The sequence below is a fragment of the Trichophyton benhamiae genome (assembly GCF_000151125.1).
Source record: "Trichophyton benhamiae CBS 112371 chromosome Unknown Abenha-F-W-01a06.fp72, whole genome shotgun sequence".
Taxonomy (NCBI): domain Eukaryota; kingdom Fungi; phylum Ascomycota; class Eurotiomycetes; order Onygenales; family Arthrodermataceae; genus Trichophyton; species Trichophyton benhamiae.
Genome location: NW_003315105.1, coordinates 482,322 through 508,416, shown reverse-complemented (window position 1 = coordinate 508,416; position 26,095 = coordinate 482,322). Strand labels below are relative to the sequence as shown.

At 48.1% G+C, this 26,095-nt stretch overlaps 8 protein-coding genes and 1 pseudogene across 9 annotated transcripts; 5 read left to right on the top strand and 4 right to left on the bottom strand.

Moving 5' to 3' along the window:
* Positions 1-102: 102 nt before the first annotated feature.
* ARB_07612 (uncharacterized protein) lies at positions 103-2,168 on the bottom strand (the record flags this gene model as incomplete). Its single annotated transcript, XM_003014259.1, has 3 exons — positions 103-1,559; positions 1,616-1,901; positions 1,959-2,168. The coding sequence occupies 3 exons, from the start codon at positions 2,166-2,168 to the stop codon at positions 103-105; spliced, it is 1,953 nt and encodes a 650-aa protein (XP_003014305.1).
* An 821-nt stretch (positions 2,169-2,989) lies between these two features.
* Positions 2,990-4,238, top strand: ARB_07611 (uncharacterized protein; the record flags this gene model as incomplete). The annotated part of the gene is made up of 3 exons (XM_003014258.1): positions 2,990-3,286; positions 3,377-3,937; positions 4,011-4,238. 3 exons carry the CDS (start codon positions 2,990-2,992, stop codon positions 4,236-4,238), a joined length of 1,086 nt encoding a protein of 361 aa, XP_003014304.1.
* Positions 4,239-4,593: 355 nt separating this feature from the next.
* On the top strand, positions 4,594-4,692 carry ARB_07610 (annotated as a pseudogene). Its single transcript has one exon. The product of its transcript is annotated as a tRNA-OTHER (tRNA).
* A 634-nt stretch (positions 4,693-5,326) lies between these two features.
* On the top strand, positions 5,327-7,699 carry ARB_07609 (mycelial catalase Cat1; the record flags this gene model as incomplete). The annotated part of the gene is made up of 3 exons (XM_003014257.1): positions 5,327-5,557; positions 5,620-5,932; positions 5,988-7,699. 3 exons carry the CDS (start codon positions 5,327-5,329, stop codon positions 7,697-7,699), a joined length of 2,256 nt encoding a protein of 751 aa, XP_003014303.1.
* A 486-nt stretch (positions 7,700-8,185) lies between these two features.
* ARB_07608 (F-box domain protein) lies at positions 8,186-11,596 on the bottom strand (the record flags this gene model as incomplete). Its single annotated transcript, XM_003014256.1, has 1 exon — positions 8,186-11,596. The coding sequence occupies one exon, from the start codon at positions 11,594-11,596 to the stop codon at positions 8,186-8,188; it is 3,411 nt and encodes a 1,136-aa protein (XP_003014302.1).
* Positions 11,597-16,395: 4,799 nt separating this feature from the next.
* On the top strand, positions 16,396-19,154 carry ARB_07607 (uncharacterized protein; the record flags this gene model as incomplete). Its single annotated transcript, XM_003014255.1, has 5 exons — positions 16,396-16,542; positions 16,622-17,987; positions 18,100-18,341; positions 18,444-18,720; positions 18,772-19,154. 5 exons carry the CDS (start codon positions 16,396-16,398, stop codon positions 19,152-19,154), a joined length of 2,415 nt encoding a protein of 804 aa, XP_003014301.1.
* An 811-nt stretch (positions 19,155-19,965) lies between these two features.
* Positions 19,966-20,766, bottom strand: ARB_07606 (uncharacterized protein; the record flags this gene model as incomplete). Its single annotated transcript, XM_003014254.1, has 1 exon — positions 19,966-20,766. One exon carries the CDS (start codon positions 20,764-20,766, stop codon positions 19,966-19,968), a length of 801 nt encoding a protein of 266 aa, XP_003014300.1.
* A 395-nt stretch (positions 20,767-21,161) lies between these two features.
* ARB_07605 (uncharacterized protein) lies at positions 21,162-23,725 on the bottom strand (the record flags this gene model as incomplete). The annotated part of the gene is made up of 2 exons (XM_003014253.1): positions 21,162-21,395; positions 21,563-23,725. 2 exons carry the CDS (start codon positions 23,723-23,725, stop codon positions 21,162-21,164), a joined length of 2,397 nt encoding a protein of 798 aa, XP_003014299.1.
* Positions 23,726-24,917: 1,192 nt separating this feature from the next.
* ARB_07604 (uncharacterized protein) lies at positions 24,918-25,981 on the top strand (the record flags this gene model as incomplete). The annotated part of the gene is made up of 2 exons (XM_003014252.1): positions 24,918-24,933; positions 25,011-25,981. The coding sequence occupies 2 exons, from the start codon at positions 24,918-24,920 to the stop codon at positions 25,979-25,981; spliced, it is 987 nt and encodes a 328-aa protein (XP_003014298.1).
* Between the last annotated feature and the right edge of the window lie 114 nt (positions 25,982-26,095).

The following is a 26,095-nucleotide window of genomic DNA, read 5'->3' as shown; positions in this document are numbered from 1 at the left end:
CTATTTTTTGTATAATTTTGGTGTTTTCAAGTAAGACTTAAAAAGCCGCAAAGCTGATATATCAATCAAACAGATAATGCACTTGGACATTTCCTACATCTGTTACTTCATAAGGAGTCCGACGGCCCAAGGAACACTGAGTCCTCTCAAGTCGCCATAATGCTGTCCAACACCAAGAAAGACAATAGGTATACCAGTGGCATGTACCATGCTGACAAGCGTACCAACCATATCTCCTACGGTATCACACTTACTAATGATAAATCCATCAAGGCCTCTGCCAGGGCCAAAGGCCTGGTTAAAATTCCGGGCTTGCATGACGCTATCGGTGCCAACCAGAGCTTCTCCAACCATGAGGATCTTATCAGGGTTAGCGAATTTGGCAAACTTCTCTAGGGAGGACATTAGTCGCTGATCATTGTGTCGGCGGCCAGCGGTGTCAATTAGAACGACATCAAAGTCGTTTGAGGCGGCGTAAGCGACAGCGTCCTTAGCGACATTAGCTGCGTCTTTGCCATATCCCTTTTCATAGAGTTCGACATGGCCAGCATTTTCTCTTGCACTGAGCTCCTTAAGATTCCGCGCGTGAACACGAAGCTGTTCGACTGCACCAGAACGGAAAGTGTCGCAGGCTGCAATTAGGACTTTATATTTATTCTGTAGAAGAAAGAAGCATAGTTTGCTCAGGTTTGTGGATTTGCCGACGCCGTTAACTCCCACCACTGAGATCACGTAGGGTCGTCTGGGATGTTGCTGATTCGTGGGTGAGGTGACTACCTCAATTTCACGGAGTAAATCAAGTGAAGTAGTTGGAGTAAGTATTTTGCGAAGTGATGATTCCATTCCCGCGCGAAGAGCAGAGTCTATGCTTTGGAAACTGGCCGTCTTCTTACCTACCAGCTCCTTTTGGACACCCTCACAAAGGCGAACTGCAGCTTCACGGGCGACATTTTTCTTCAGCAGGTGATCTTCCATTGCCTTCAGGGGTTTCACCAGGTCAGCTTCGGTCAACACTTTCCCACCAACCACGTTGCGGAACAAGCTGCTGATGGCGCCTATGCTAGAGTTGACGACACCAGTAGAGGATCCATTGGCTTTGGCCTTCTCCTCGTCTGCATTCTGAAGAATGGAATGGATCTCATCACCAAGATCCTTAAGAACAAATTGGCCCTTTTGGGTCTTTGTTCCAAAGGACTCGCTGTCAATGGCATCAACTGAAGGCGCTGGTAAGTCTTCCGTGGTACCAGCGCTAGTATCATTTGCAGAATAATCCAGTATTTCATCGCTTTCCTCGTCCGCGATGCCATCCGGTCCCCACTTTCTCATCTTCTTTGCTCCAGATTTGCCATTAGTTGACTTCTTTGCCTTATCCTCAGCGCCAGAAGTATTGTTGGAGTTTGCGTTCGCGGCTTTACGAGCACGACGGGAAATGCGACCTCCTGGCCCAGCTTTTGCAGTGATGACTTGAGAGCTTGGAGTGACGGGTCGGGATGTTTCCGGGGTTTGAGGCGGAGTGCTGTCACTGAGCACCTCCGCCGCTGGTGCAGCTTGACGCTGCACTGTAAAAAGAGGTTAGGAGATATCATATAGTGTATGGTGTAGAGTCAGATCTTACCCGCAAGAAGCCCCGGGACAGGCGGTGGTGGCGGCCCTCCTGTATCCGCCTGTGTAAGCACATCTCTTTTGCTCTCTGCCCCAAGCTGACGTTTGTCTTCGGCCGGAAGCTCCGTGGTCTGGTCAAGCTCCCTTAGCTGTTGCTCGAAGTATTTGTCAAACGGGTAGTTGGCGACCCTGAACCGTGACCCTTTGAGCTGTTCCTTGTATAGGCCCAAAAATATAGTCTTTATATTTTCTAGTAGCTCGTCGATCCAGGTCAGATGGAGAAGAGACTGGTAAACTGCCTGTACAAGAGTATTAGCTGACACTGGTTGCTAATAAGCCCTGAAGTTGAAACTCACAACGAAGATAAGTCCGAATCCCTTTGCCTCCGTCCATCTCAATGTATATTGCTCCTTGTTATACTTTCGAGCCGCGCGGTCAATCCCAGTTCTCTCTTCGATAAAGACATCTTTGATTAGAGCGTTGATGATGTGAGTTCCAACTGGAGCGTATGTTTTTGACCATAGGACTACGCCGGACGTAGTTATAACCTCAAAAGCGTCCAGCATCCTGTCTTTTATTCTCCCACAGCGAACAGGGTTTGGTCCTGAGCAGTTATCTGGCCTTCGTCTGCTTTGTATAGATTCGATAATTTTTTGATAACAACTTTCAGCCTATCAACAGCGCTCCCACGTGACAAGGATTTATTGGACTTTGAGCCAAAATAATGTTAGATTGACTTTAGTGGTATACGATAGAGTTTGATTATTTACTCATTTTTTTCAGAGGTTTTACTGGTTTAAACTCCAAATCAAGCACGTGATAGACATAATATTCAACTACTGAGGCTGACTAATACATATACTCCGTGTTGTAGATGAATATGGAGCAGTGGAGGGATATTCCTGCTTTAAGGTGCTAATAATAGGGAACAAGGAGAAAGGGATATTGGAAGAACAACCGGGAACAAAAAAAAAGACGAAAAAAAGAACTCCCTGACGGGGAATCGAACCCCGGTCTCCCGCGCTTGTTACTCGCTTACTCAGCGAAGTTGACAAGCGGAAATCATAACCATTAGACCATCAAGGACTTTCTGTTGGAAGGTGGAACGGCGCCGATGGCTGATGAGCCAAAATGCGACAGATAACAAGGCAAAAAAGCCAGGAGATAAGAGTGTGATGAAGACGACCATCCAGCCGGACGAGCAACAGATCAACACAACACCATCGCCGTCCAGAGGCTGTCCCGAGGGATACAAGGCATACAAAGCTGTCATGCCATCTTACTAGTTTCCATTACGCCCGTTCTGCTTCTAGAGATCACCAGAAATAAAGTCAGGGAACCGACGAGCTCCGTTTGAGTCTCCCTAATTAGAGACCACGCACACACAATGCAGCGCAACACATTTGCACCCCCTCCGGCCCAGTCGCCTCCCCTCCATCATCCTATCCCGCAACATGTCTCTACAGTACCGATGATGCGGTCACCGCCGCCGCCAGTCTCCCAACAGCCCCAGCCCCAGCACCAGCAGCATGGATATAACAATCCTTATCAGCCAAATCCGGCCCAGGGAGGAGGCCAGTTTGGCCCTGGCTTTGGCGGCTTCATGTCAGATCCGACGGCCCAAATGGGGTTTCAGGTTGGAAAGAGTGCCGTCATGGCCGGGCAGGAGTATATGGAGCAAAACGTATGTCCATTGATCTGTTTCCTGCTTGGATATATTTCTTCGTATTTTATGTTGCGGCACGAGATAGAGATACTGACAGATATTATATAGTTGAACCGTTATGTGTCGATTCCCGCGCTGAAGCACTACTTTAATGTCTCCAATTCATACGTCATTAAGAAGCTTGCTCTCGTCCTATTTCCCTGGAGACATAAGCCATGGTCCCGCCAGCAGGGACGGATGGCTGGCGCAGCCTCCGCAAACGGCCAGATAAGCCAGGCCCAGTACACTTCCATGTACCTCCCGCCACGAGACGACGTCAATTCACCAGATATGTACATTCCCGCCATGGCTCTAGTCACCTACATCCTGCTCTCAGCGGTCATGGCAGGTCTACGAGGGAATTTCCATCCAGAGATACTACGCTCCATAACGTTCATTGCTCTCGCAGTGGTAGTATTTGAGATTGTTTGCCTCAAGGTTGCCATGTACATTCTCAATATCAACAATGACTCCCAGCTTCTTGACCTGGTGGCTTACTCAGGATACAAGTTTGTTGGTATCATTCTTACCTTGGGGGTGTCCGAGATTCTTACGCCGGGCCAAGGCACGGGAGGCTGGGTTGGTTGGACTGTGTTCATCTATACCTTCCTCGCTAACGCCTTTTTCTTGGTCAGTACTAGAGCATTTTGAAAGACCAGTCAAGCAAAGGATGGCCATGCTAACAGTAATTTTGTGTGTACAGCTACGTTCACTCAAGTATGTCCTTCTACCGGACAGCTCATCCGACGCAGCCATGCGAGGCGGAGCCATGCCGACCGTTGCCCGCTCCCAGCGCAACAGGCGCACCCAATTCCTCTTCATCTACTCGTACATGATCCAGTTCGTCTTCATGTGGATTCTTAGCAGACAGGGTCCTATCCCATCGGCTGCCACCACTCCCAAAGTGCCTACTCCTGGCACCCTCTCATGATCTATCTCACTCCCCTTAGGCTCCTAGACACATGATAAAAATGATACCAATCTATCTAGCATCTACATCTACATCTATCCCTTAAAACGTCTTTAAAAGTATTTTTAGACTAATGAGACCATTATATTTTTCTACCCTGTCAATAAGACAGACAAGCTATATTTGATGACCATTAATATCGGATCTTTGCCTACATATATATCACGTTCCATCTTTTTTAAGATGAAGCGCCTCAAGGGTGCTCCCTTACGAAGCACTTCAAACCCGTTCCTCTAGGAAAGCGAAACCCGTTTAATGTTTCCCTACTGCTCTTCTGTGTTATCACCAACCAGCTGACCCCAACCAGCACCAATAAGGCGTTGTGGCAGAGTGGTCTAATGCGATTGACTAGAACTTCTCTGAAGCAGATAATCAATTCCCTTCGGGGGCGACGGTTCGAATCCGTCCGACGTCGGCCTTATATTTTTTTTTCTCTTTTTTTCTTTCACCACACACAACTATATTACTTTAAACATGCTTTCGGGGATCCTATCCGTGTTGATATTTATTTGTTGCTATGAAAAACCGTGTCGTGGCCAGACGTGTCTATTAGCACGATGTTATGTGCAAGAACCAAGCAAACTTTGGTGTTGATGCAGTCTCAGGCCATACAACAACCCTACAACAACACCAGAAGTGGTCACAATCCTCAAGGATGCCGGCAGCTGCAGGCGAAACCATTCTCGATATCCGCTCATCGTCATAGGTTTACTCTCTATTCCCTGTTATGATTAATATTGCTTACCACCTTTATCCTGTTTGCTATGCTGCACTTCATTCGCTGAGTGTGGGTGCACCAACGTCATACCCTGTACCAGCGCCCGCAGTCTCCCCCCAGGTTCACGTCCAAGTTAATGGTCTCGATGAATGGCCGGATGGCCAGTCAGATCAAGCGGATTAGCCAGCAATGGCCTGTCTGCTTCGTCTTAAAAGCTGCCTGTTGCCACTGAGCGGGCTGCTCCCAACTATTTGACTGTGTCACTTGCAACATTTGACATATACCATCTTTGAATACGATACTGCTCTACCAGCAGCTCTTTGTAGACAAGATGTCGGGCGTTGGAGAAGGAATTCGAAAGGTGCAGGAGACCCTCCAGGGCCTGTATCCTCATGATAAGAAGCTAGCGGACCTTGCAAAGGATACCACAGACATCCATACTGCCGGCTCAATCACCACGGACCATGGAACAAAGGTCGAGAATACAGATGAATGGCTAAAGGCATCCGATAGCTCAAACTCGGGGCCGTCTATGCTCGAAGATCAGATTGCCCGAGAAAAGGTATGTTTACTCTCCCAGCTTTGTTGATCCTTGGTTCCATAGACTGACATCTAGTTGTATAGATCCACCGCTTTGATCACGAAAGGATTCCCGAACGAGTTGTGCATGCTCGGGGAACTGGTGCATTTGGGCATTTCAAACTCTTTGAGAGTGCTGCAGATGTCACTTCGGCCGGAGTCTTGACTGACACGTCTCGCACTACACCTGTCTTCGCTCGATTTTCTACTGTCCAGGGAAGTAGAGGAAGTGCAGATACCGTCAGAGATGTCCGTGGATTTGCAGTCAAGTTCTACACTGATGAAGGAAATTGGGATCTGGTGGGAAACAATATTCCTGTATTCTTCATCCAGGATGCCATCAAGTTTCCCGACTTTGGTATGCACTCCTTTTCTCCATTTACCTTGTATACATATACTAAGATCTTACCTAGTGCACGCCGTTAAACCGGAACCTCATAATGAGGTCCCTCAAGGCCAAACTGCCCATAACAACTTCTGGGACTTTGTCTACCTCCACCCCGAGGCTACTCACATGTTCATGTGGGCCATGTCTGATAGAGGTATTCCACGTTCATACCGTATGATGCAAGGATTCGGAGTCAACACCTTTGTTCTCATCAACAAAGAAGGAAAACGCCATTTTGTCAAGTTCCATTGGACTCCAGAGCTCGGTGTTCACTCTCTTGTCTGGGATGAAGCTCTCAAAATCGGTGGTCAGGATCCTGACTTCCACAGAAAGGACCTGATGGAAGCCATTGATAACAAGGCCTACCCCAAGTGGAAGCTTGGTATTCAAGTCATCCCTGATGATAAAGAGCATGATTTTGACTTTGACATCCTCGATGCAACCAAGATCTGGCCTGAAGACTTAGTCCCGGTCAGGTATATCGGTGAGATGGAACTTAACCGAAACATCGACGAGTTCTTCCCTCAGACAGAGCAAGTCGCCTTCTGCACCGGCCATGTTGTCCCGGGTATCGATTTCTCAAACGATCCTCTCTTACAGGGCAGAAACTTCTCTTACTTTGACACTCAACTCTCACGTCTGGGAACGAACTGGGAGGAGCTGCCTATTAACCGTCCTGTCTGCCCAGCCATGAATCACAATCGAGACGGGCAGATGCGCCACAAGATCACCCAGGGCACCGTCAACTACTGGCCAAATAGATTTGAAGCATGTCCTCCAGCCAAGGTCGGGGAAGGATTCCACTCCTTCCCTGAAAAGATAATGAGTATCAAGCAGCGAACTCTCAGCAAGAAGTTCCGCGAACACATCAACCAAGCTCAGCTTTTCTACAACTCTCTAACTCCATACGAGAAGAAACATGTTCAGAATGCCCTTGCCTTCGAACTGGATCACTGCGACGACCCAACCGTTTATACCCGCGTGGTCAAACGTCTGGCTGAAATCGACCTTCCGCTTGCACAGGCTGTGGCACCTCTTGTCGGAGCAGAAACTCCTCAATCTTCTCCCCGTCCTAACCCGGGCCTGAAAACGATCAATCTAAGCCAGGCAGAGATTAACGAGACCCATCCTCAGATTGGCAGTGGTACGCCAACCATCAAATCCCGCCGTGTCGCCATTTTGATCGGAGACGGCTACGACCCGGTAGCATTTATTTCGGCCAAAACAGCAATCAAGGCTGCTGGAGCCCTACCATTCGTCATTGGAACTAAACGTCAGCCTATCTTCGCTGCACACCAACATAAAGAAACAGATAAGGGCGTCGTACCTGATCATCAATACGATGGTGCGCGCTCGACATTGTTTGATGCCACTTTCATTCCTGGTGGTGAACATATTCGCATCCTTAGCAAGATAGGCCAGATCAGATACTGGATTGCTGAATCATTTGGTCATTTGAAAGCCATAGGCGCTACTGGTGATGCGGTCAATCTAGTTGCCCAGGTGCTAGGTACAGATGTGCCGCAGCTTGAATTCGCGGATTCTTCTTCCGCCGGGGTCGTGGAGAGCTATGGTGTGGTTACCAGCTGTAAGTTGCATGAACCGGAGAGTTTGACGGAGGGAATCAAAATATTCAAGGAGGCCAATGATTTCTTGGGTAAATTCTTCTACCATATCTCTCGTCACAGGAATTACGAGAGGGAACTTGATGGGCTGGCATCTTCTCTTGCTTGGTAAGGATGAGCGTCAGATATTGAGAATTGTCTAATTGTCTAGTTCCTTATCTACTCCTTATTTAACCTACTTATGATAACTTTGTGTGAAGAAAATTAATATGAAATAATAGTTCTTTTTCAGTATTGTGGGATATATTTAATTGCCTAATTATAAGTAGGTATCCAAAGATAAGTAAAGTTCGCACACATAGGAGACACATTCCATCATTTATACATTGTAAGGAGTTTAGCTAATATAGCTATACACGCATCGCCCTTATTCCCAGGAGGAAAAATAAACGAAAGACGAAACATAGGAAAGGGTATATAGCTGCATTCAAACCAGTATTAAAAGCAAAGGCGAAGAAAGGACAAAGAAAACATGTTAACTCCTCGCTGGTGTAAGGAGAGACAGTAGAGTACGAAAGTCACTCCAATGTAGTATGTTTTTAAATAGGAAATAACTAACTGCATGTATATATGCAATGTGGGTATATGAAAACAGTTATTACGCCCATCTCCAGGTAGGCCTGTAGACCTCATCTGCCTTTGTCTGCGGAATATTAGATTCGCGCTGTCTAAGGCCCATTTCCACAGACGAAGAGTTCGCCTTGCTGGATTTGACAAGTAAGAGGTGTACAGCAGCATTGATATCGACCGATTCACCGGTATCAGTTCGTTTCAGAGCCCATTTGGCTTCTTCTTCGTCAAATCCTAGTTCATGCACCATCTTTTGCAGAGCCAGGTCAGCTGGGTCTGGGACCACTGGCTCCTGATGATTTGAGTAATATAGTGCAAGACGGCTGGTAGATGGCATTGGTTGGCGGCCTTGGGAGATTTTCTCCTCTACTAGCGGCGGTGTTGGTCGCGGTGATGATACGATTGAGGATGATGGAGATTGGTTTCTTGGACTGAATGCCGGCATTCGAGGAGTGGGATAGAGAAATGGTGTCCCTAATTCGGAGGAAATGAATTTGTTAACGACCACCTCAGAGACTGGGGTTGGTCGTTCGTCACAATTGGGAATGGCATTAGCAATACCCAGCCCTGTGTCGAGAGACACTTTTCTGTTGCGAAGTTCAGCTGCGAAGCCAGCCTGTCTTTGACGACGAGCGCTGTTCTGGCTCGTAATGCTCGATTGACTACTTCGTTTTGACCTTGAGCTTTGGGGAGACGCTCCGGAGGAGTACGATGATGGGTTAGAAGAGGAAAGGGAGCTTGGTCGTGAAGGGAGATCTCGGCAAACTCGTGAGACAGCTTCTTTGAAGAACAGTCTAACCGGCTCATTTTCCGATTTCACAGGGGCTTGCCAACGGGTCCACCCTAGCGATTTGGCACGAGCGAACTTTTGTTCAACAGGGGTAGAAGGGGCAAAACTAATGAGAGTAAGGACGGCATAAGGGCCTAATGTGAGGAGATATTGGGTCCACTCTTCTATTAGGCTTATTAGTTCTCTGTCCATGTAAAAGGTAGGAAAGGGTTGAAAAAACTTACCGAGCAAGGCCTCCTCATGTGTAACGTCTCCTGGAGTTACATCCTTATTGTCAAAGACACCGTATTTGCGTGCCAATTTACATTTGCCATGGAAAACACTGAGAAGGTTAGCAAGGCAAGTCCAAATCTCTGACATGTCGCATAGTTGTTCTGTGCTTAAGCCGCCATTATTTCCTTTGGCAAATCCCTGAGGTGGATCAAGCAGGAGGTTGCTAATGAACGGCATGGGGCTAAAGATAGATGCAGACGGTCTGGTGTCAGACTCAGCCAGTATACCACCTCTGAGCCAGTCAACCTGAGCCTCGATATCGCTTTCTCTCCCTTTCCCACAGCCGAAGAGAGAGCAGAATGTCCATACACGCCAAAATGCATCGTCCATTTCTGCCGAGCGCTGCTCATCCAAGCCTGCCAATGCCCGTGAGGTTTCTAATCGAAGAAAGCTCTCACAGTGTACAAGAATCATGGACTTCAGAGCTGCCATGGCGTAAAGATCTCTGGAATAATGTTGGAGATATAGTTGGGGAGTATACTCAGGCATAGGCTCATCCCTCGCACTGACGGCAAGGCGAGTGACACCGTCATCATCCCATGGCGGAGTCATCTCTCGCAATTCCCATGCTGGCAAGGACATCAAAGATAAGGTGTTTCGAACAAGGGCTAGCTCGTTCTGTTTGAAAATCTGATAAAAGGCTCTATTTGAGAGCGCTAAATTGAACAAATCGTCAAAGTAGCCGACATTTTCGAATATTCGGAGAATAACGCTGTCGACCAACGGTCGCAGTGGATGAGGTGCAGCCTGTGTCGGCTTTGGCTCTTCTCGTGGTGATGGGTCTGCATCGAGCTCTGCAAAACCCGAAGGAATGTCGAGGACCACATTCAAACCAAAATCTAATTTTTCTATCGGATTGATTGTGTGCATTGGAAGTAGTTTGGGAGAAGGTAAATTCAGCTGTGACTTCGATTTTCCTGGCTCTCCTTTCTTTGAGAATGCAGAGAAACGGCTCCATCTTTCCTTAAAACCAGACTGCCCGCCCTTCTGGTTTTTCGTGCGGGTCAGCTGAACCATTTGTTTCGACGCTATACTCTCACGAAGGCGTTCGATACTACCACGCGCCAGATCCATCCTTGGAGAGTTGTCGTTTTGGATTTCAGGGGCGGCAACGGCTTCCTGTTCGCTCTCAGTGTTGGTAATAGCTCGCTGCAGATAAGCGGGGGAGGGAGAACGGGATCGTGAGTTTGGTTGAGATCCTTTAGTCGATGGTATCGCTAAAAGCTGTGCTTCGAGGTCTTCGGCTGCTTTTTCTAATGAAGGTAACAATGAACTTCGATTGGATTGCTGGAAGGTTTCATCAAGCATATCAAAATCGCTTTCTTGGGGTATTTGTGGTAGGCAGAGCGCTTTTGGTGAATGGGTGGAATGAGAAGCCTTTCTAGAGCGTTTGAGTGACTGTTCCGGTGCCTGGGGCTGAGTGAGTACTGTCTCCGGCAGGGGCGGATATGGGGGCAGGGCCTTCATTTTCGATTCTCGAATGGTCAATCTCCTCTTCAAGTTGGCAGCAGGGGTGGGGTGCCCCGATCGGTATTCATCGTTGGAGATCACAGTGTCGACGGAGTTAAGTGAAAAAGGTTCATTCACAGTTATTTTTGGGGGTAAATTCCGCGGTATTTGTTCACCAGAACAGCTGACTGATGACCAGGGGTATATTGAAGAACAAGTAGTTGCGGAGCAGCATGTTGGAGATGTTGGTGATTTGGGGTCAGACGAGGCCCGGTTTTTGTTATCCAGCGTGAAATAAACAGTTTGCTTCCTTGTGAGATCGTTATCGAAGGATAGGGGGAGGATTGCCGATTCGTTAGCTGCTGCATTTGAAGGAGGTTCGTGAGCAGCGCGGTGTGAGATATGCATACAGCTGCCAAATCCAGTCTCAATGGTAGTCACAGTTGCAGGAGACAGGCAGCATATACTGCTGTCATCGCATAGCCTATCGTCGACACTGTCGCCCATAGTCGCAGCACAGGATCTACATGCAAGGGTCACCGGAGAAACAAGTTCAGGTTCTCCGTCGCCTTCTTCTTCACGTTCAAGTTCCCTTCCAGACCCAAAGGCTCCGCCAACTTCCTTGAAGAGCTCCTGCAAACCTCCGAGAGGGGAATAAGGAGGCAGGGGTGGGACCCTAGGTCTCGCGCTTGTCGTCGTCATACGGCCTCTAGTAGCCATGTCACTGGATTTATCCTTGCTTCCGTGAATTTTGCTCTGGACCTTGGTCTCGAGCTTCGTAGATATATCCTTAGCCCAGTGCATACTGCTCTCTGACTGCCTGGCCTGGAGTTTCTTCATCTTCTTTGCAGAAGGCACCAGGTTATTGAGCTTTTCTGACCTCACGATGATCGTCATGGCTGCTGTCTTCCCGCCTCTAGAGTTCATGCATCAGGTCAGCTCTTTCTGCACATCGAACAGTGACAAAAAAACGTCTGCAGGTCATCGCTGTCATCCCCTATCCCCGGGGCATCCAGTAGATCTAAATGCAATAGCACCCACCCCAAGCTCCCAGGGTTTCATTGTTTCAACGCCCCAAGAAATCACTAGCTTATACCGAACGCATGGATAGAGGACATGATAGGCGGAAGATTTCCAAAAAGCCACGACAGATGATTCGTTTCTCGACGGGATATCCAGCAAAAAATGAGATAAATCAATTTCATAGGCAACGGCCAATCTTCTGCGCAAACAATGGATAGCTGCAGAAGGCACTTGCGCAATCATCTTGAGGCTTCGAAAGCGGGATAATATATATGAAGAGGAGAAAGCCATAGTCCCCATTGTCCCGTGGCATACAGACCCGCTTCGAAACTCCAAAAGAGGGAAATAAACAAGAGGCAGACGACGGAGTAAATGCATGATAGGGAGTCGAAAAAAAAAAAAAAAAACTAACCTCTTTGCAGCCAAAGTATTAGATATCTTTCATAACCTTCGTTATTTCCGGCCTTCAACAACCACCAATTCCCCCCAAACACATAGAGAAACTGCGCGATGTGTTGCGATAAGAATGAACGGCAGAGTAGTACAGTAACGAATGCGACCCGTTTAGATTAATGGTGGATCAGTCAAAGAAATAGGCGCGCAAATCCGTCGAGCTGGGTAGAAAGGGTTGATCCGTCCTTGAGGAACAGATAATCGGGCGTCCAACAGGCGTTGAAGAATAATAATTGTTGGAAATTTGGCCCTAAAAGGAAATATATATTTTGCTGTTGAGCAGAACTAGTTAAGTGATAGTTGCTTTGGAGGTCATGATAGAGCATACCTGGGAGCCGGGAGTGTATTCATACTAGTTATTTCAACTAGTTATATGAGTATTGTTTACCGTGTGGTTTTCGTCTCTCGATAAGAGCAGGAAAAAGGAGTAGCCGCCACTAAAACCTGCGGACCCCAGCAAGAATATGGGACAAGGGCAAGCAAGACAAGGACTGCCTGATTGATATAGATTGGGGTGTTATGTATGTGCCTGCATGCAGCTACAAGGGCGAGGAGTGATAGAACCGAAGCCGTTGAAGGATAAGCCCTCATCCCCCAAAAACACACAAGTGCAGCATGTCAGCACCATGCATATTATGTTCACGGCTGGGGAAACAGCCTGATATATGGGTAGGCAATCACATAAGTGCCCGTTTTCGATCATCATCGCCCGTATTTCTCAGCGAATCTTACGGGTTGGAGAGATGGTGTGCAGGGCTGCGCTGCTTGAGAGACAGGTTGGACCAAAGAGACTCAGGAAAAAGCAACGTCGACGCCTCCACTGGGGAGCAGGCGGCGATCAGCCAAAGTGTGGAAAGCCCGTATTGCACGGGAGCAACCAGGCTCAAAGGGGTCTTATGCTTAGTTTTGCTCAAGGCTGGGTACCATCAAAACCTCCTCCGCTGGCCTGTGCAAGGGGAGGCTATATCGCTGCCCTGATAAGCATCCATCAACTAGTTAGCTAGGGAAGTAATCGATCTAACCCCCAAGCACCCCCCGCCAGCCCGGCGAATCCTGGGAGACAGCTATTATTGAATTTTGATTTGGAATGTCTTCCATGGTTAGCCAAGGATTATTAACAGCGTCAAACTCCCTTTTCGCTCTGTTTGTTGTGATAAGCCCAAAACAGACTCCACCATGGTTGGAATCTTTCTCACAGCTGTTCCCGTATTATTGAAAAAGGTCCCGCAGCTCTTCAACGTCCGACAGACCCTCCATTGTCAAGCAGCAAGCGAGGACTTATCACTCCAGCACTTATCCTGTGGTCTTGGATGGATATTGACGCGGTGTTTTACCCCTTAACATCCTTGGTGCTGCAGACGCCCTTGACGCTGCAGTAAAAACGGACAAGGGAGGCTGGCCGGGTTCCAGTTTCCCCCCCCCCAAAAAGCAGCAGGAGGCCATCGTCCCTTTCCGGGCCCTGTTAAGCTCCATCCGGGACCAGTAACTCGTTAGATGGAGTGGTGGTTGACGGGGCTCAGCCTAGCCAGCGTCAGGGCTGCTCCGTCCATCAGCGAGGACATCTGCGGACCCAGCCACGCAGTTCTATTTTTACAGTCAGCTAGTCCGTCACATGAAGCAAAGGCAGGCCGCAGCGATGTTTCTCATTCCTACCGATGCCCATCTTCCACGGTTGCTGTCCTTACTTATTTATGTCTGGGGTCGCCCGAGAGTTGAGAGGTGAAGTCGGAGGTTGTTGAGTCGTCGTCGTCGTCGTCGTCTCGTCCTTTTACCTACGGCGGAATTCGCTGGCGACCGAACAACACCATAACTAGCCCACCAACTAACCAACTAACTACGATGCGCTTTTCATCTGCCATAGATTAACTAACGTGGCACTTCCCTAAGCCAGAGTACTTCGACATGATAGCTCCCGGCCAGTTTCTCGTCTTGCAGAGTATCTATTCCTGTCGTCGCTCGTGTTGTCGGAGAAGCTCTATGACGGCTCCATGGAGACGGGCACTTCCCAAGTCGCATAAACTCCCCAAATATGCCCTCTGAGTACGAGATATGCTAACTCTTATCCCTTCTAGACTTCATCGCTCCGCCTTATTTCACGCCTTTCAACCTTCTTAGCAGTGATTTGCACTCCAAAGGCGATCTTGGGAGCGGAAGATTTGGCCAGATTATACGAGGATCACGCCTCTGTGAACTCAGTATCTGGCTTTCCACATGGACTTCTATTTATATAACCAACCACCCTTTGCCGTCAGATACGAGAAGATGTGCATGCACGGAAGAAGCGTATATCAAGGCAGAACGTGCTTTTCAACGTCACACAGTGTGTCAACGCAGAGTTGCCGTGAAGACTCAAGACGAGGTGACATGTCTTTTCCTATCTGCTGCAGTGGTTACGTCAGTGGGACTGTGGAATACATCACGGCGACTGATTACATATTCACAGAGATGTGTACGGAGTAACGATGTAACTGTCCACTGTAGTGTTCCCATGCGGAGTACCCCGTGCACGCTGGAGTGGCCGCCTTAATGTCGACAAGAGGCGACTGGTCCCGGTCTTGAAACTCTCAATTCACCAGATGTGATAATTAACGGCAAACGCCTTGACCAGAGGGACTAAGCGGCCGGATAATCTCTTATGTCGATCCCGCCCGCCACCGTGGGAGGGGTCACCTTAGGTAGAGAGCATATTGCTAACACCTGCTGTGTACGGAGTAGCCGCTGGCGATGTCAGAAGAGTCGACATCTCTGGCCATTGAGAATAGATCAACAACGGTTCCAGGAATCTCTTCGGTCTCTCCGGCGAAAGAGGGAATCAAGAACCAATAATAATTAACTAGTTAATGCACCGAATTGTTTTAATAGTTCCATCAACCCTCATTGGTCATGTAACTATTACGCTGCGCCTCAAAACCCAACCCAACTTCTACCTAATAGTTGTTGATACTGTTACTAGTTGGATAAGATGGTCCAGAGACATCTACCCCTTAAGGCTGGTACTTCAGTAAGGGGGCCAAGCCCCCAAGATACCCTTGCCGCTATGGATAGATATTTCTAGGCGCACGAAGACATCTTGACCATGGCAACGCAACTGTCGCGGAGGTTCTAGTGGCGTAATACAACTGCGTATTTGCTGAATCTAGCATAGTTGATGAATACTATGATGTAGGGATACCTTTCAACAGTCGCAGAATGGTTAGCATCCTGTATAAGTAGTTAAAGCTAGGTCGATTGCCTTGTCAACAAAAGAGAGACGGCAGCAAAAGCCATTCCGACTATTCCTTTCTCTGATCAAACGGACCAGAACAGTTAGTCGTGTTGATACCCCCTGATATTGGCACCAAGGATTAACAGACAACGACAGCAGTACCAAAGTCAGATTCTTATTGGCCGGAATCAATCAAATGCCAACAATAAAGGTATCTCTTCATCATGCCATTTTTATCGTCTGCACACCGGAATCCTGGGAGGCAACGCATTTCAATTAGATCGGCTGTATACGGAGAGTTCCCCGGCGAGGTACGGCAAAGACTCTGACTCGAAGGATCATGACCCTCAGCCACGCGGATTTTTGCAGAGCTGTTCGAACAGGTAATCTTCGTTGCTTCAACCTCATATTCCCGTTTTCAAACGTAGTATAACGAAGGAACATCCCAAAGGATACTTTATCAAGAGTATACAAACTCCGGGGTATCACTAAAAGAGGCCATTGTCCAATTGTTGCCAGTATCGCGAAATATAGGCGGCCGAGGTAGGTCTCTTCATTGATGCTCCAGCAACTAACCAAGAACATATACAGAGGGAAGTAGTATAGGACAAGGGGGAATGTATATATAAACACAAAAAGATGTGTATCTTGCTCTAGGTAGATTGAATATGTTCCGGCGAGTGCTGCCGGCTTGCGTGGGAAAGCGAGACCTCTTTTATAGTTATGCAAACAGTGCAAACAGCTAGCTAGTTAGTAAGTTCTCGAGTAAGCTTTACACGTGACTGACTTGAAGCTAAGCTTTGACCATAACTAACTAGCTTATGTAATCAAGAACGAACGTCACATGTTTTCTTCTTTCGTCACTTACGTAGTTCGTCATCGAAAACGCTCTTCAGCCGCTGCAGAGACGACAGGTTTGGTTATCGTTTCTGCCTGTTTGCTGCAGACGACAGGATAAATATCAGTTCTTCGCCTCTGGAGCTCAAGAATGATTGCTCGTTAGGTGGTTCCAGCTCATCCGGTTAGCCCTTGCAGCAACGCAACGATGGCTGCGAATACCACCCCACCGGCGTCGCCGCCGTCTCCATCTGCTTCATTCTACGATGTGAGCGACGACGAAGAAGGGGATTATAATACTGTTACTCATACCAGCACTGGCAAAGGCGTGAGGCTGCTCTATTCCAAGAGTAAGGTATGTAGCGTTTCTCTTAGGCACGAGATTGTGGTGAAATTCAACTCGAGGGGCTATTTACGCTGATCAATTGTCACAGGTCTACGTTCATCCAACGGCATCTTCAAAGGATAATATACCCGGTTTTATTGCCCTGGTTCAGCAAAAGCCTGCTCCATCTGCTCCGCGTGAGAGTACTTCGTCCTCTTCTCCCTCCTTGGATAAAACCGTTGATCCGTCATCGCTTTTACTCTCTTGGGTACCTGAGGCATCTCTCGGGGATGAGCGGGATGTCTACGTTAAAGTAGACCTATCAGACGATAACTCTCCCCCACGGACATCCTACTTGGTCCCTCCACTACCTACAACTCTTAGTAGTGCTGGTCCTATTGGATCTTATGCATTTGCTATCCCATTGTCACGTATATACTCACTTTTGGTCCGACCACCCAGTCTAGGGTGGTGGTTTGGTAGCGTGGTTATCAACACAAAGGCAGGAGATAGTTTTCCTGCACTATTCTTCCATGATAGTGAATGCGAATCTACCATACTGCAAAAGAAGAAACGGACAAAGGAAAATTTCGACCCCTTCGCCGATGATGGAAGCATGTTCTGGGGTGGCGACGAAGTACTCCGATGGTTACGGAGATACGTGGACGTTCACCGCTCAGGGGAGGATCCGAGTGCCTACCTTATTAACCCAACTGAGGAAGACAAAACAGCTTTTGGACAAGCTAAGGGCAAGTTGGAAAATTCTAGCGGCCAACCCGGTTCCAGCAAACCTCCTAAAGATGCAACAATGGACCCATTCACAAAAGCTCTTAAGGAAACAAGGTGGATGGTCCTTGAGCAATTTAGCAAAATCACAACTTTCACTCGCAGAACTGCTCAAGATATTGCGGATAACCCCCGACTACCTCCCCAAGTAAGGCGACTCATGAGAAACCCAGAAGTTCAAACATTACAAGACGAGTTTGACAGTGCCAGACTATATCTTGCTCGTTGGGCGATGGGTATTGCAGAACAGAGCGAACGTGAGCGCAACCAACGAATATGGACAGCAAATGATGTTCTGGCCATGGAGAATAGCTCCGTTGGAGAGTTCGAAATTCTGGATATGGAAGCTGCCCAGATGAGTATCAGCGATAAGCGAAAAATAGTTACTTTGGAAGAGTGGAATGGATGGTTCCACAAAACCACTGGAAAACTCCAAATCACCGTTGAGGAAGCCAAGGAGCGTATCTTCCATGGCGGCCTTGAACCAAACGATGGCGTTCGAAAAGAGGCATGGCTATTCCTTCTAGGGTTTTATGACTGGGATAGTAGTGAAGATGAACGAAAAGCCGTCATGAATTCACGACGAGATGAATATATCCGCTTGAAAGGTGCTTGGTGGGAGCGTATGATTGATGGGGCTTCCACACCTAAAGAGCAGGAATGGTTTAGGGAGCAAAAGAATAGAATAGGTTAGATACCCTCCTTGACTTTATGATTCAAGCCATACGTCAAATTTTCAGATGGCTAACTACAAACCATCCCTTGGTGTTCTCAATTCAGAAAAAGACGTTCACCGGACAGATCGTCATATTCCCCTTTTTGCCGGGGAGGACACACCTCATCCAGATCCAGATTCACCGTTTGCTGAAACTGGGACAAACGTCCACCTTGAACAGATGAAAGATATGTTGCTCACCTACAATGAGTACAACACAGAACTTGGGTATGTACAAGGTATGAGTGATCTTCTTAGCCCGATCTATGCCGTGATGCAAGACGATGCGATTGCATTTTGGGGTTTCGTTGGGTTCATGAACCGAATGGTAAGCGTCAACCTGAATATTTCATACACTTATCGTATCGTCTATTAATACATATGTCAGGAACGAAACTTCCTTCGAGATCAATCTGGGATGCGCCAACAGTTATTGACCCTTGACCAACTCCTTCAACTCATGGACCCAAAGCTTTACCTGCATCTTCAGAAAGCTGAGAGCACCAACTTCTTCTTTTTCTTCCGCATGCTCCTAGTTTGGTTTAAAAGAGAATTCGAATGGGTTGATTGTCTCAGGCTCTGGGAAGCACTATGGACAGACCATCTGTCTAGTAATTTCCATATTTTCGTCGCTTTGGCTATACTAGAGAAGCACCGTGACGTTATTATGGCGCACCTTCATCACTTCGATGAGGTCTTAAAATACGGTATGTCGTTTCCCTGTTCACGTTATCAGACTTGGGCTAAACCATCAATAGTTAATGAATTATCAAATACAATTGACCTGATACCAACATTGAGTAGAGCGGAGGCCTTATTTCATCGGTTTGAGAAGAAAGTTGAAGCTATCGACAAGAAGTACAACTTTCCACAGGCACCTGTTCGTCAGCGGACAACACGTCCAACATCTCAGGCCAATACCACTGCATCACCCGCTAGAGATAGTTCTGCCACAGCTACTGGAGCTAGCCCATCAGGCGGCACAGGAGCAAAACCTTCCAACAGGCCCAATACGAAGCCTGACTCTGAGGCTACTTCTGTCCAAATAATTACCCCTGACCTTCGCAAGCTGCTTAGCCGGGAGGTAGAAGTCATGGATGCTAAAGAGGTCCGGCAACATGCTCTTCTTGGGGCGAAATGATTATTTTCAGATGCGTGCATGAAGCTACTTCTACTCTACCATTTGCACATCTGGACCTTTTCTTACGAGTTTCCTTCCTGTATCATTTTGTCAATATATCGCACTTAAGACTAGTATATTGCGGGTATCTGGGAGTTTCAGGTGCGATGATAACATTTATTGCATCGCATACGTTTTGTTGTCGTTTTGTTGTCCCGTTATTACCTCCCTATAGGCGTTCGGGTTCTTGGGTTACTGAGTAATTAATATCTCGGTGTCGCGGACACAGAATATGCACATATTCATATTACGTTAATAATAGGCACAGTAAGAGTCTAATGAAAAATAATAATCGATCATGATTCCTATTAGAAAGGACTAGTCGACTTGTGATAATAGGGGTATATGTTCAGAAGAATATTGCAATGCGAGAGACATTGAATCAATCTTACAGAAATGATTCGCTAAAAGCTGAAATAGCGTATGACCGAGGGTAACCAAGAAAAAATGAGAGGGGAAAAAAAAGGAAGATGGAATAGGAACATAGTAAAGACAAGATAAAAAGGAAAAGAAAAGGCTGAGGCAAAAGAACGTGGTGCTGGAGATTAAAAGAGAGTAGTCATGGCGTTAGATGGAGGAAATAAAGATGAAAATAGGAGATCGAAATGGATATCTTTGAATAACGCCGGTCCAAAAATCAAATCACTCACTCACTTACCCACAACATGCGACCCAAGAAGATGAAATAAAAGTAAGATTCCGAATAGAAAGAAGATAGTGGTGAAAGAGTGAATGGTGAAGTAAAAACGAAGAGGTCAACTATCAAGTTGCACTACTCCTTTTCTTTCCCTAGTCGGCGTAAAAAGACTCGTTTGTTAAGTGACACGCCTCCCATATCACTTGCGCTCCGGAGTTTGTTCTCGCCCCGAACTTTGTTCATTGCAATGCTGTTTGTCGGGCTCTGTTCATTAAGAGTTGCACTGGGCATGCGTCGAAGGACGCCAGAGCTGCTACGCATGGTAGTCATGGATCGCTGGGCTCTAAGAGTAGATGAGCTCCTTCGTGCCTGGCCCATGACGTCTTCAACCCAGGCCTCGCTCTCCGGACTAATGGTATGTTGTTTTGATCGAGGTTTGGGGCCAGCTAAACCAAGTGGTGTTGAATGAGCGGCGCCGGTGATTGTGGAAAAGGAGCGGTGGGATGGAGTGGTGTTAAATGAGTGATCCCCTACAACCGAGGTGCTTACAGAAGTTGCGGAGGATAGTGATGGGCGTCGTTGCGAGGATAGAACAGAAGAGTTGCCAGGACTAACACCTTCCTCAGATAGTCTTTGAATATTGGCAGCGGTGAGGTTTGGTAACAGATCTGCACCTGAGCCGGTTGCACGTCTTGCCCTCCGGACTGCTAGAGAGGACCCCGGGCGAATGTCCATAGCGGAGCCAGGTCGCGAGGGAGGTATGGGTGTGGTTCGACCATTTGTAGAAGTAGGGGTTGGCGCCCGGGGATATTTGCTGACAACGGGAATTCCTTGTACTTCAAATCTACCGTCGATTATGCCTCGTCTTCCGTGATGCATGGCATACTCGCGAAGATATTCCCCGAGGTCCGCCCAACCACCGCCAACACGTACCATTACTCTCTCTCCAGTTTCGCCCACTAATCGTACAAATAGTTTGACTGGGGCTGCTTTACCACCTCTATGAAGGTGATATAACCGCACTTCATCTGGTCCAGGGTTATTGCGACGCCTAGGGCGAGGTGCTGGCGTAAGGGTAAGTGAAGGAGTAGGTGTACTAGAGCGAGACAGCGTTGGAGAAGGAGGATGGATGCGGCCTGAGTTTGGCGGCACCCGTAAATTGTCCGGCGCAGGCGTTTCATTGGAATCCTCGCTTACGGTAGATTTCATACGGATCTTGGGAATAGTATCCAGTATGGAATGTATCCTGTCATCGAATTCATCATGTGGTACTTTGACGGGGGTTCTAGTCCCTGAGTGGGATCTTGTGTTGAGAGGAGGGGGTATCAACTCTAAAGAATCGGCATCGGGGGGAATGTGTTATCTACTTCTGGAGATGAGGAATGAAGGAATGGGCTCAACCTAGAGGGAAGGTCGAGGGGTTTTAGGGGGGTGGATGAAAAATTTGTATCAGCAGAGTCTGTAGAGAGTGACGACTTCTCGAGATATAATGGTTCAGAGCTTGCACTGCGGCGCAAATGTGATAACCGCGTAAAATTTGATAGACGGCCAAGATTTAATTTTTCCTGTAAACGAGGGGAGGAGGATATGCTCGTAGATGAAATAGATCTCCGCAATTCGGATTTTGTGGAAGTGCCGGGGGTTAAGCTATTTCTTCGATCAAAAGTTGAATCTCCAACCTGAAAAACGATTAGTAAACGCAGTTACATTGAATGCAAGGTGCTTGACGTACCTGTCCTCTTGGTGATATATCAGCCGATCCGATCGATGCTGTGCTTATTTGTGATTTGCCATTCGGGTGGTAGGCTCCATGCTGTCCGTACAAGGAGGCAGCCTCATCATTGATATAACGTGCTAGGGGTAAACTCATAGTTCTGCCAAATGATCGAAGGGATGGTGGGGTCTGAATGTCCGGAGAAGGCGATGCGCTACTTGTGGGACGAGATGTGGAGCTTTTCGTTACTTCTGGAGTATGGTGTATTACCGAACCGCTGGAGCTTAGGCCAGGCGATGATGAGAACTGGGCTGGAGTCGCTGGAGAACTCAGGGGTTGGGCGACGTTAAATTCCAAGTCTTCTCTGTCAGGGATGAAGCTTGAAGCATCAGGGGAGTCGACAGGACCAGCCACATCGTTCTGCTTGACGGTTGCATCCGAGCCAGACGGAATTAGTTGTAACCTAGACGGGACGTTGCTCTCGCGCTTACTGGACCTTTTACGCATGTTGGCCAAGGGCGTCAGGGGAGCTGGTGAGTTATCAGGCGACATGTCACTGTAGTTGTCCGAACTTGGGCTGTCAATGGCGTTGAAATCAAGGCGGGAGACCGGCCTAGTCGTGAAATCTTCACCCTGAGTACCATCGTATATTGCTTGATTGGGAACGCGTGGAGACTCAAAGTTCGGGGTGTCATAATCTTGAATATTTTTGGTAACAGCAGTAGCCCGACCATTATTCGGAGTAGAACAGGAAGTAATTCCTAGTTTTTTCACAGGATCTTGGGATTTAGAAGAAGAATTTTCGGGAGAATATCCATCGGACGAGTCGGCAATCGAAGATGTAATTGTCCGTGATTCACCAGTGTGATTTTCCCTGATAGCCGGTAGTAAGGGCTGTGGCGTCAAAGGAGTAAAGTGAGAATCAGGCCCTGTGCTAGGGCTGGCAGTGTGATGTTTGACCGTTGCCTCACTGTGTTGGACTAATGGTTCAGCTACATCATCGGAGCTCTTTTGTGGGGTGTGTGAGACATCTGGCACTGATTCCTCTGAAGACTTTTGCGCCAAATACTGGTCAAGTTCGCGCTGATATAGACATTTCAACTCATTTTGCACTGCTCTTCGTTCAGCCTCAAATGCCCAGCTGGCAATTCTTGACTCAATGGCTTCCATGTCATCGATCCAAATCTCGGGTAGGGAGTCTTCTCTCCCTTCGAGGATATCAAGCATGCTATCAATCCGGCGACCGAGAGATGAGACCATGGCCTGCAGCTCTCTCCAGCTGGACCTGAAACATTCTCTGGAAAATAGGGGATCATCAAGCTTAGGAAGTAGGCCATTTTGCAAGCGGTTAAGTGCATTGGCAATAGCCCGTTTGGTCTCCTGAAGGTCCAAGACCAGCCCTGGAACATGATTAAGAACAAGGAGTCGAGCGTGCCAGTTGCTAAGCAGATTGTTCAATCTTGATAGCACGGGTAGGGCCCGTAGAATGGTAGCCGTTATGACTGCGGTGAAATCACTCATCTTCAAATAGCTAGCTAGACCGGAGCTTGTGGACATGGTGCTAGCAGCAGAAGGCGGACGGGATCGTGAAGGAATATGAGCTGTTAAAACATGCTCCTTCAACTCTTCCACATCCAGAGCTTCCATGCCGTCCTTTATTTCCTTGATCCGGGTTTGATATAGTTTCAAGATGCTTGCAGGCAAGCTTCCAAAGTATATTTCCCGCTCAGTCCCTGGTATGGCAGAATTTCCGGTCTGAGCCTCATCACAACTCGTATTGGAGCTCTTCTCAAGCTCTTTCGGCGGAAGAAACCCATTTCTTGCATTCGGATCACGAGCGGGATCCGGCCAAAGCCAGGAGAGGACCTCAGTATGCCACTCATTGAGTTTCTGCGCGGCGACTGCGGCTCTTATGCCGAATGCACGATCCACGGTTGAGACATCAGATATACTCTTAGCCAAAAGGCTATGTGGAGTGTTTTTATGTATTGGGATAGCGTCGGTAGCAGAGAGGACTTGCAGCGTCATCTCTGGAGAAAGGTCTGAGAGTAGAGGATCGAGCTGGTGAGAGAGGAACTGCGCTCTCCGTTCCGGGGAGCGTGAGGGCGAGCGTGGAGATCGCGAATGGCGTGGAGGGAGGCGGACAGCCGGGTCTAGAGAGTCGAACGGGGATTTCGCCATGACTAGTGTTCGTCCAGGAGCATTGCCAGGCCCCGGATTCTATGGCGTTTGGTGAAGGTTGTGGGCTCTCAGCTGCTCGGCTCTATCTCTGTCTGCTTTAAACGGCGTCTGGGGAGGTCGGCATGGCTTAGGAGAACAAGGAATCCGCACCGGCAACGAGAAAAGAGCGACAGTATACAGGCATACCAAGCGAAATCTTCCGTTCCAGAGCAAGATTCAGACGGCGAGAGGAAACAGGTGCTGGATATCTGCCATCGCAGTTGGAGATGCCGGAGGTCCGTCAAGCATTGCCTCTCCTCCGCGTCCACCTTTCTCGCTGGTTCTCTGGAAGAAGCCTGCAGAAAACGAATGCGCTGTCAAGTAGAAAACCCAGCACCGCAAGCCATAAAGACGGTCATTCGCAGGCTGCTGTGTTTTTGCTTCTTCTGCTGCTGCCTCTCTTTGGTTGTTTTGGAGGTCGTGGAGAGAGAGGAAAAGCTGAGGTTGCGATGGATCTTTTTTTTATTATTAGTTATTTGCTTCTTGTGGCTGCAACCCGAAAAAGGAAAAAGACAACCTCAAGCCACAGCTCCAACCAACGCACTACGAGCTGGCTAGACGACTTTTATACGCCTTACGACCTGATCTACGGCTTCGTCGTCGGCTTCCCTGAAAATAGCAGCTACCTGAGACAAGCGTCTGGACTGCTCGTTCTTTTTTTGCAACCGGCTTTGTCCTGGAACTAGCTGGGCCAGTTGGACACTCCTTGTTTCACACCGGCGGCAAGCTGCAAACTGCACAGGGAGGAATCAGATCAGAGACCACACGCGGTTTACAGGGAAGAAAGGGACAAAAGAGAAAAGAGGGGAGATAAAGCTCAAGGGCTTCTTCATGTCTCTGGCTGCTGCACGCACCGGACGATGAAGCGTACAGGATGCGTTTCAAAAGCCAGCTCACGAACGTAGCGACGTTCTCTAGTCAGTAGCAGCAAAATCTGACCCATAAGTTATCTGTTTTTCAACGCGTCAGCTCTGGGGACTATTTGACTAATCCTTGCTGCTAGAATTTACGGCCTCCCTCTCGTCACTTGGCAAGGTCTGCTGGGTGAGGCTCGAGGATGAGGTCGTCCGATTCTCCATAATCCCAGATCAGGGTACGCAGGTCTGGGCCCAGCTCCCTATTGTATGTATATTTATCTGGACTTGGACCATGGATGAGGGCCATGACAAGTTGATTTTAATCGGAGATGACCATGGGCTAAGAGACGAGTAGCACACTGTTTTCGACTCATATTCTTTTTCTTCAGTTGCAAAGGTCATAAACCTGGAGGTGCCAATTGGTGCCCTGCATCGTGCGCTAAAGTCAGCCACCGGCGCTACCTCTGCACAACTACGATTGACCAAAAAGGGGAACCAACCTCAACTCGCCCTGACAGTGGTTACCTCATCATGGACGTCGGGAAAAGGTGCGTCTAACTCAGACGAGCCCGCAAGGGCTAGCGGCTCCCGTCCGGCAAATCCTCAGTCTCTTGAAAACGGCGGCGCCTTGAGCGGGATACCAGCCGCAGAGCTTCTGCAAGACGGACCCCGGGAACGTGAAACGATTGTGACACAGGAAATACCCATCCGTGTTCTTCATCCCTCCGCAGTCGAGGGAGTGCACGAACCACGTTGCCGTGACCCGGATGTACATATCATTCTTCCCAGTCTCATCCAGCTCAAAAGCATATCTGAACGTTTCACAAAGCTTGCCACTGATGCTGCATCCAGTAAAGCAGGGAATGTCAGTGCTGGTGGCAATGGCAATGGACCTGCTCTAGCGGGCGGGAGTCATAGCAGCGGCCCTAAGTTGGAACTTAGCGCCAACATGCACGGTTCGTTGAAATTGGCCATTGCTACTGATGCTCTTCGCATCTCAAGTGTATGGGCAGGACTAGTGAATCCTCCCCTAGACCAGGCAGATATGACCCAGAGCGAGATCGCTCAGCTGCCAAGTGAGCGGATGAGAGCCCGAGCAGCAGATGGCGAGGAAGGATGGGCAAAAGTAAGGATTGACGGTAAAGACTGGGGCCGGGTACTGAGTGTTGGTAGATTAAGCCCCAAAGTCGTTGCCTGTAAGTATTTTTATTCTTCCTTTATACTTGTTGTTCCCTCTTCCTCTGCTGACCCTGTAGGTTTCATTCATGAGACGGCCCTGGTCCTCTATGTTTACCTCCCCGGAGGAATAGGTGGAGAGGACTCCTGCCTAACATATTATATCAACTCGTATGCTAGCTAGGTAGGAACTGACGAAATTAATGATATATTAAGAATAATAATGCTATAAACTACAGTTAACCAAGGGAAAGCCAGAAAATTATACATGCAAATGAAGTCAACACAAAGTAAGCAC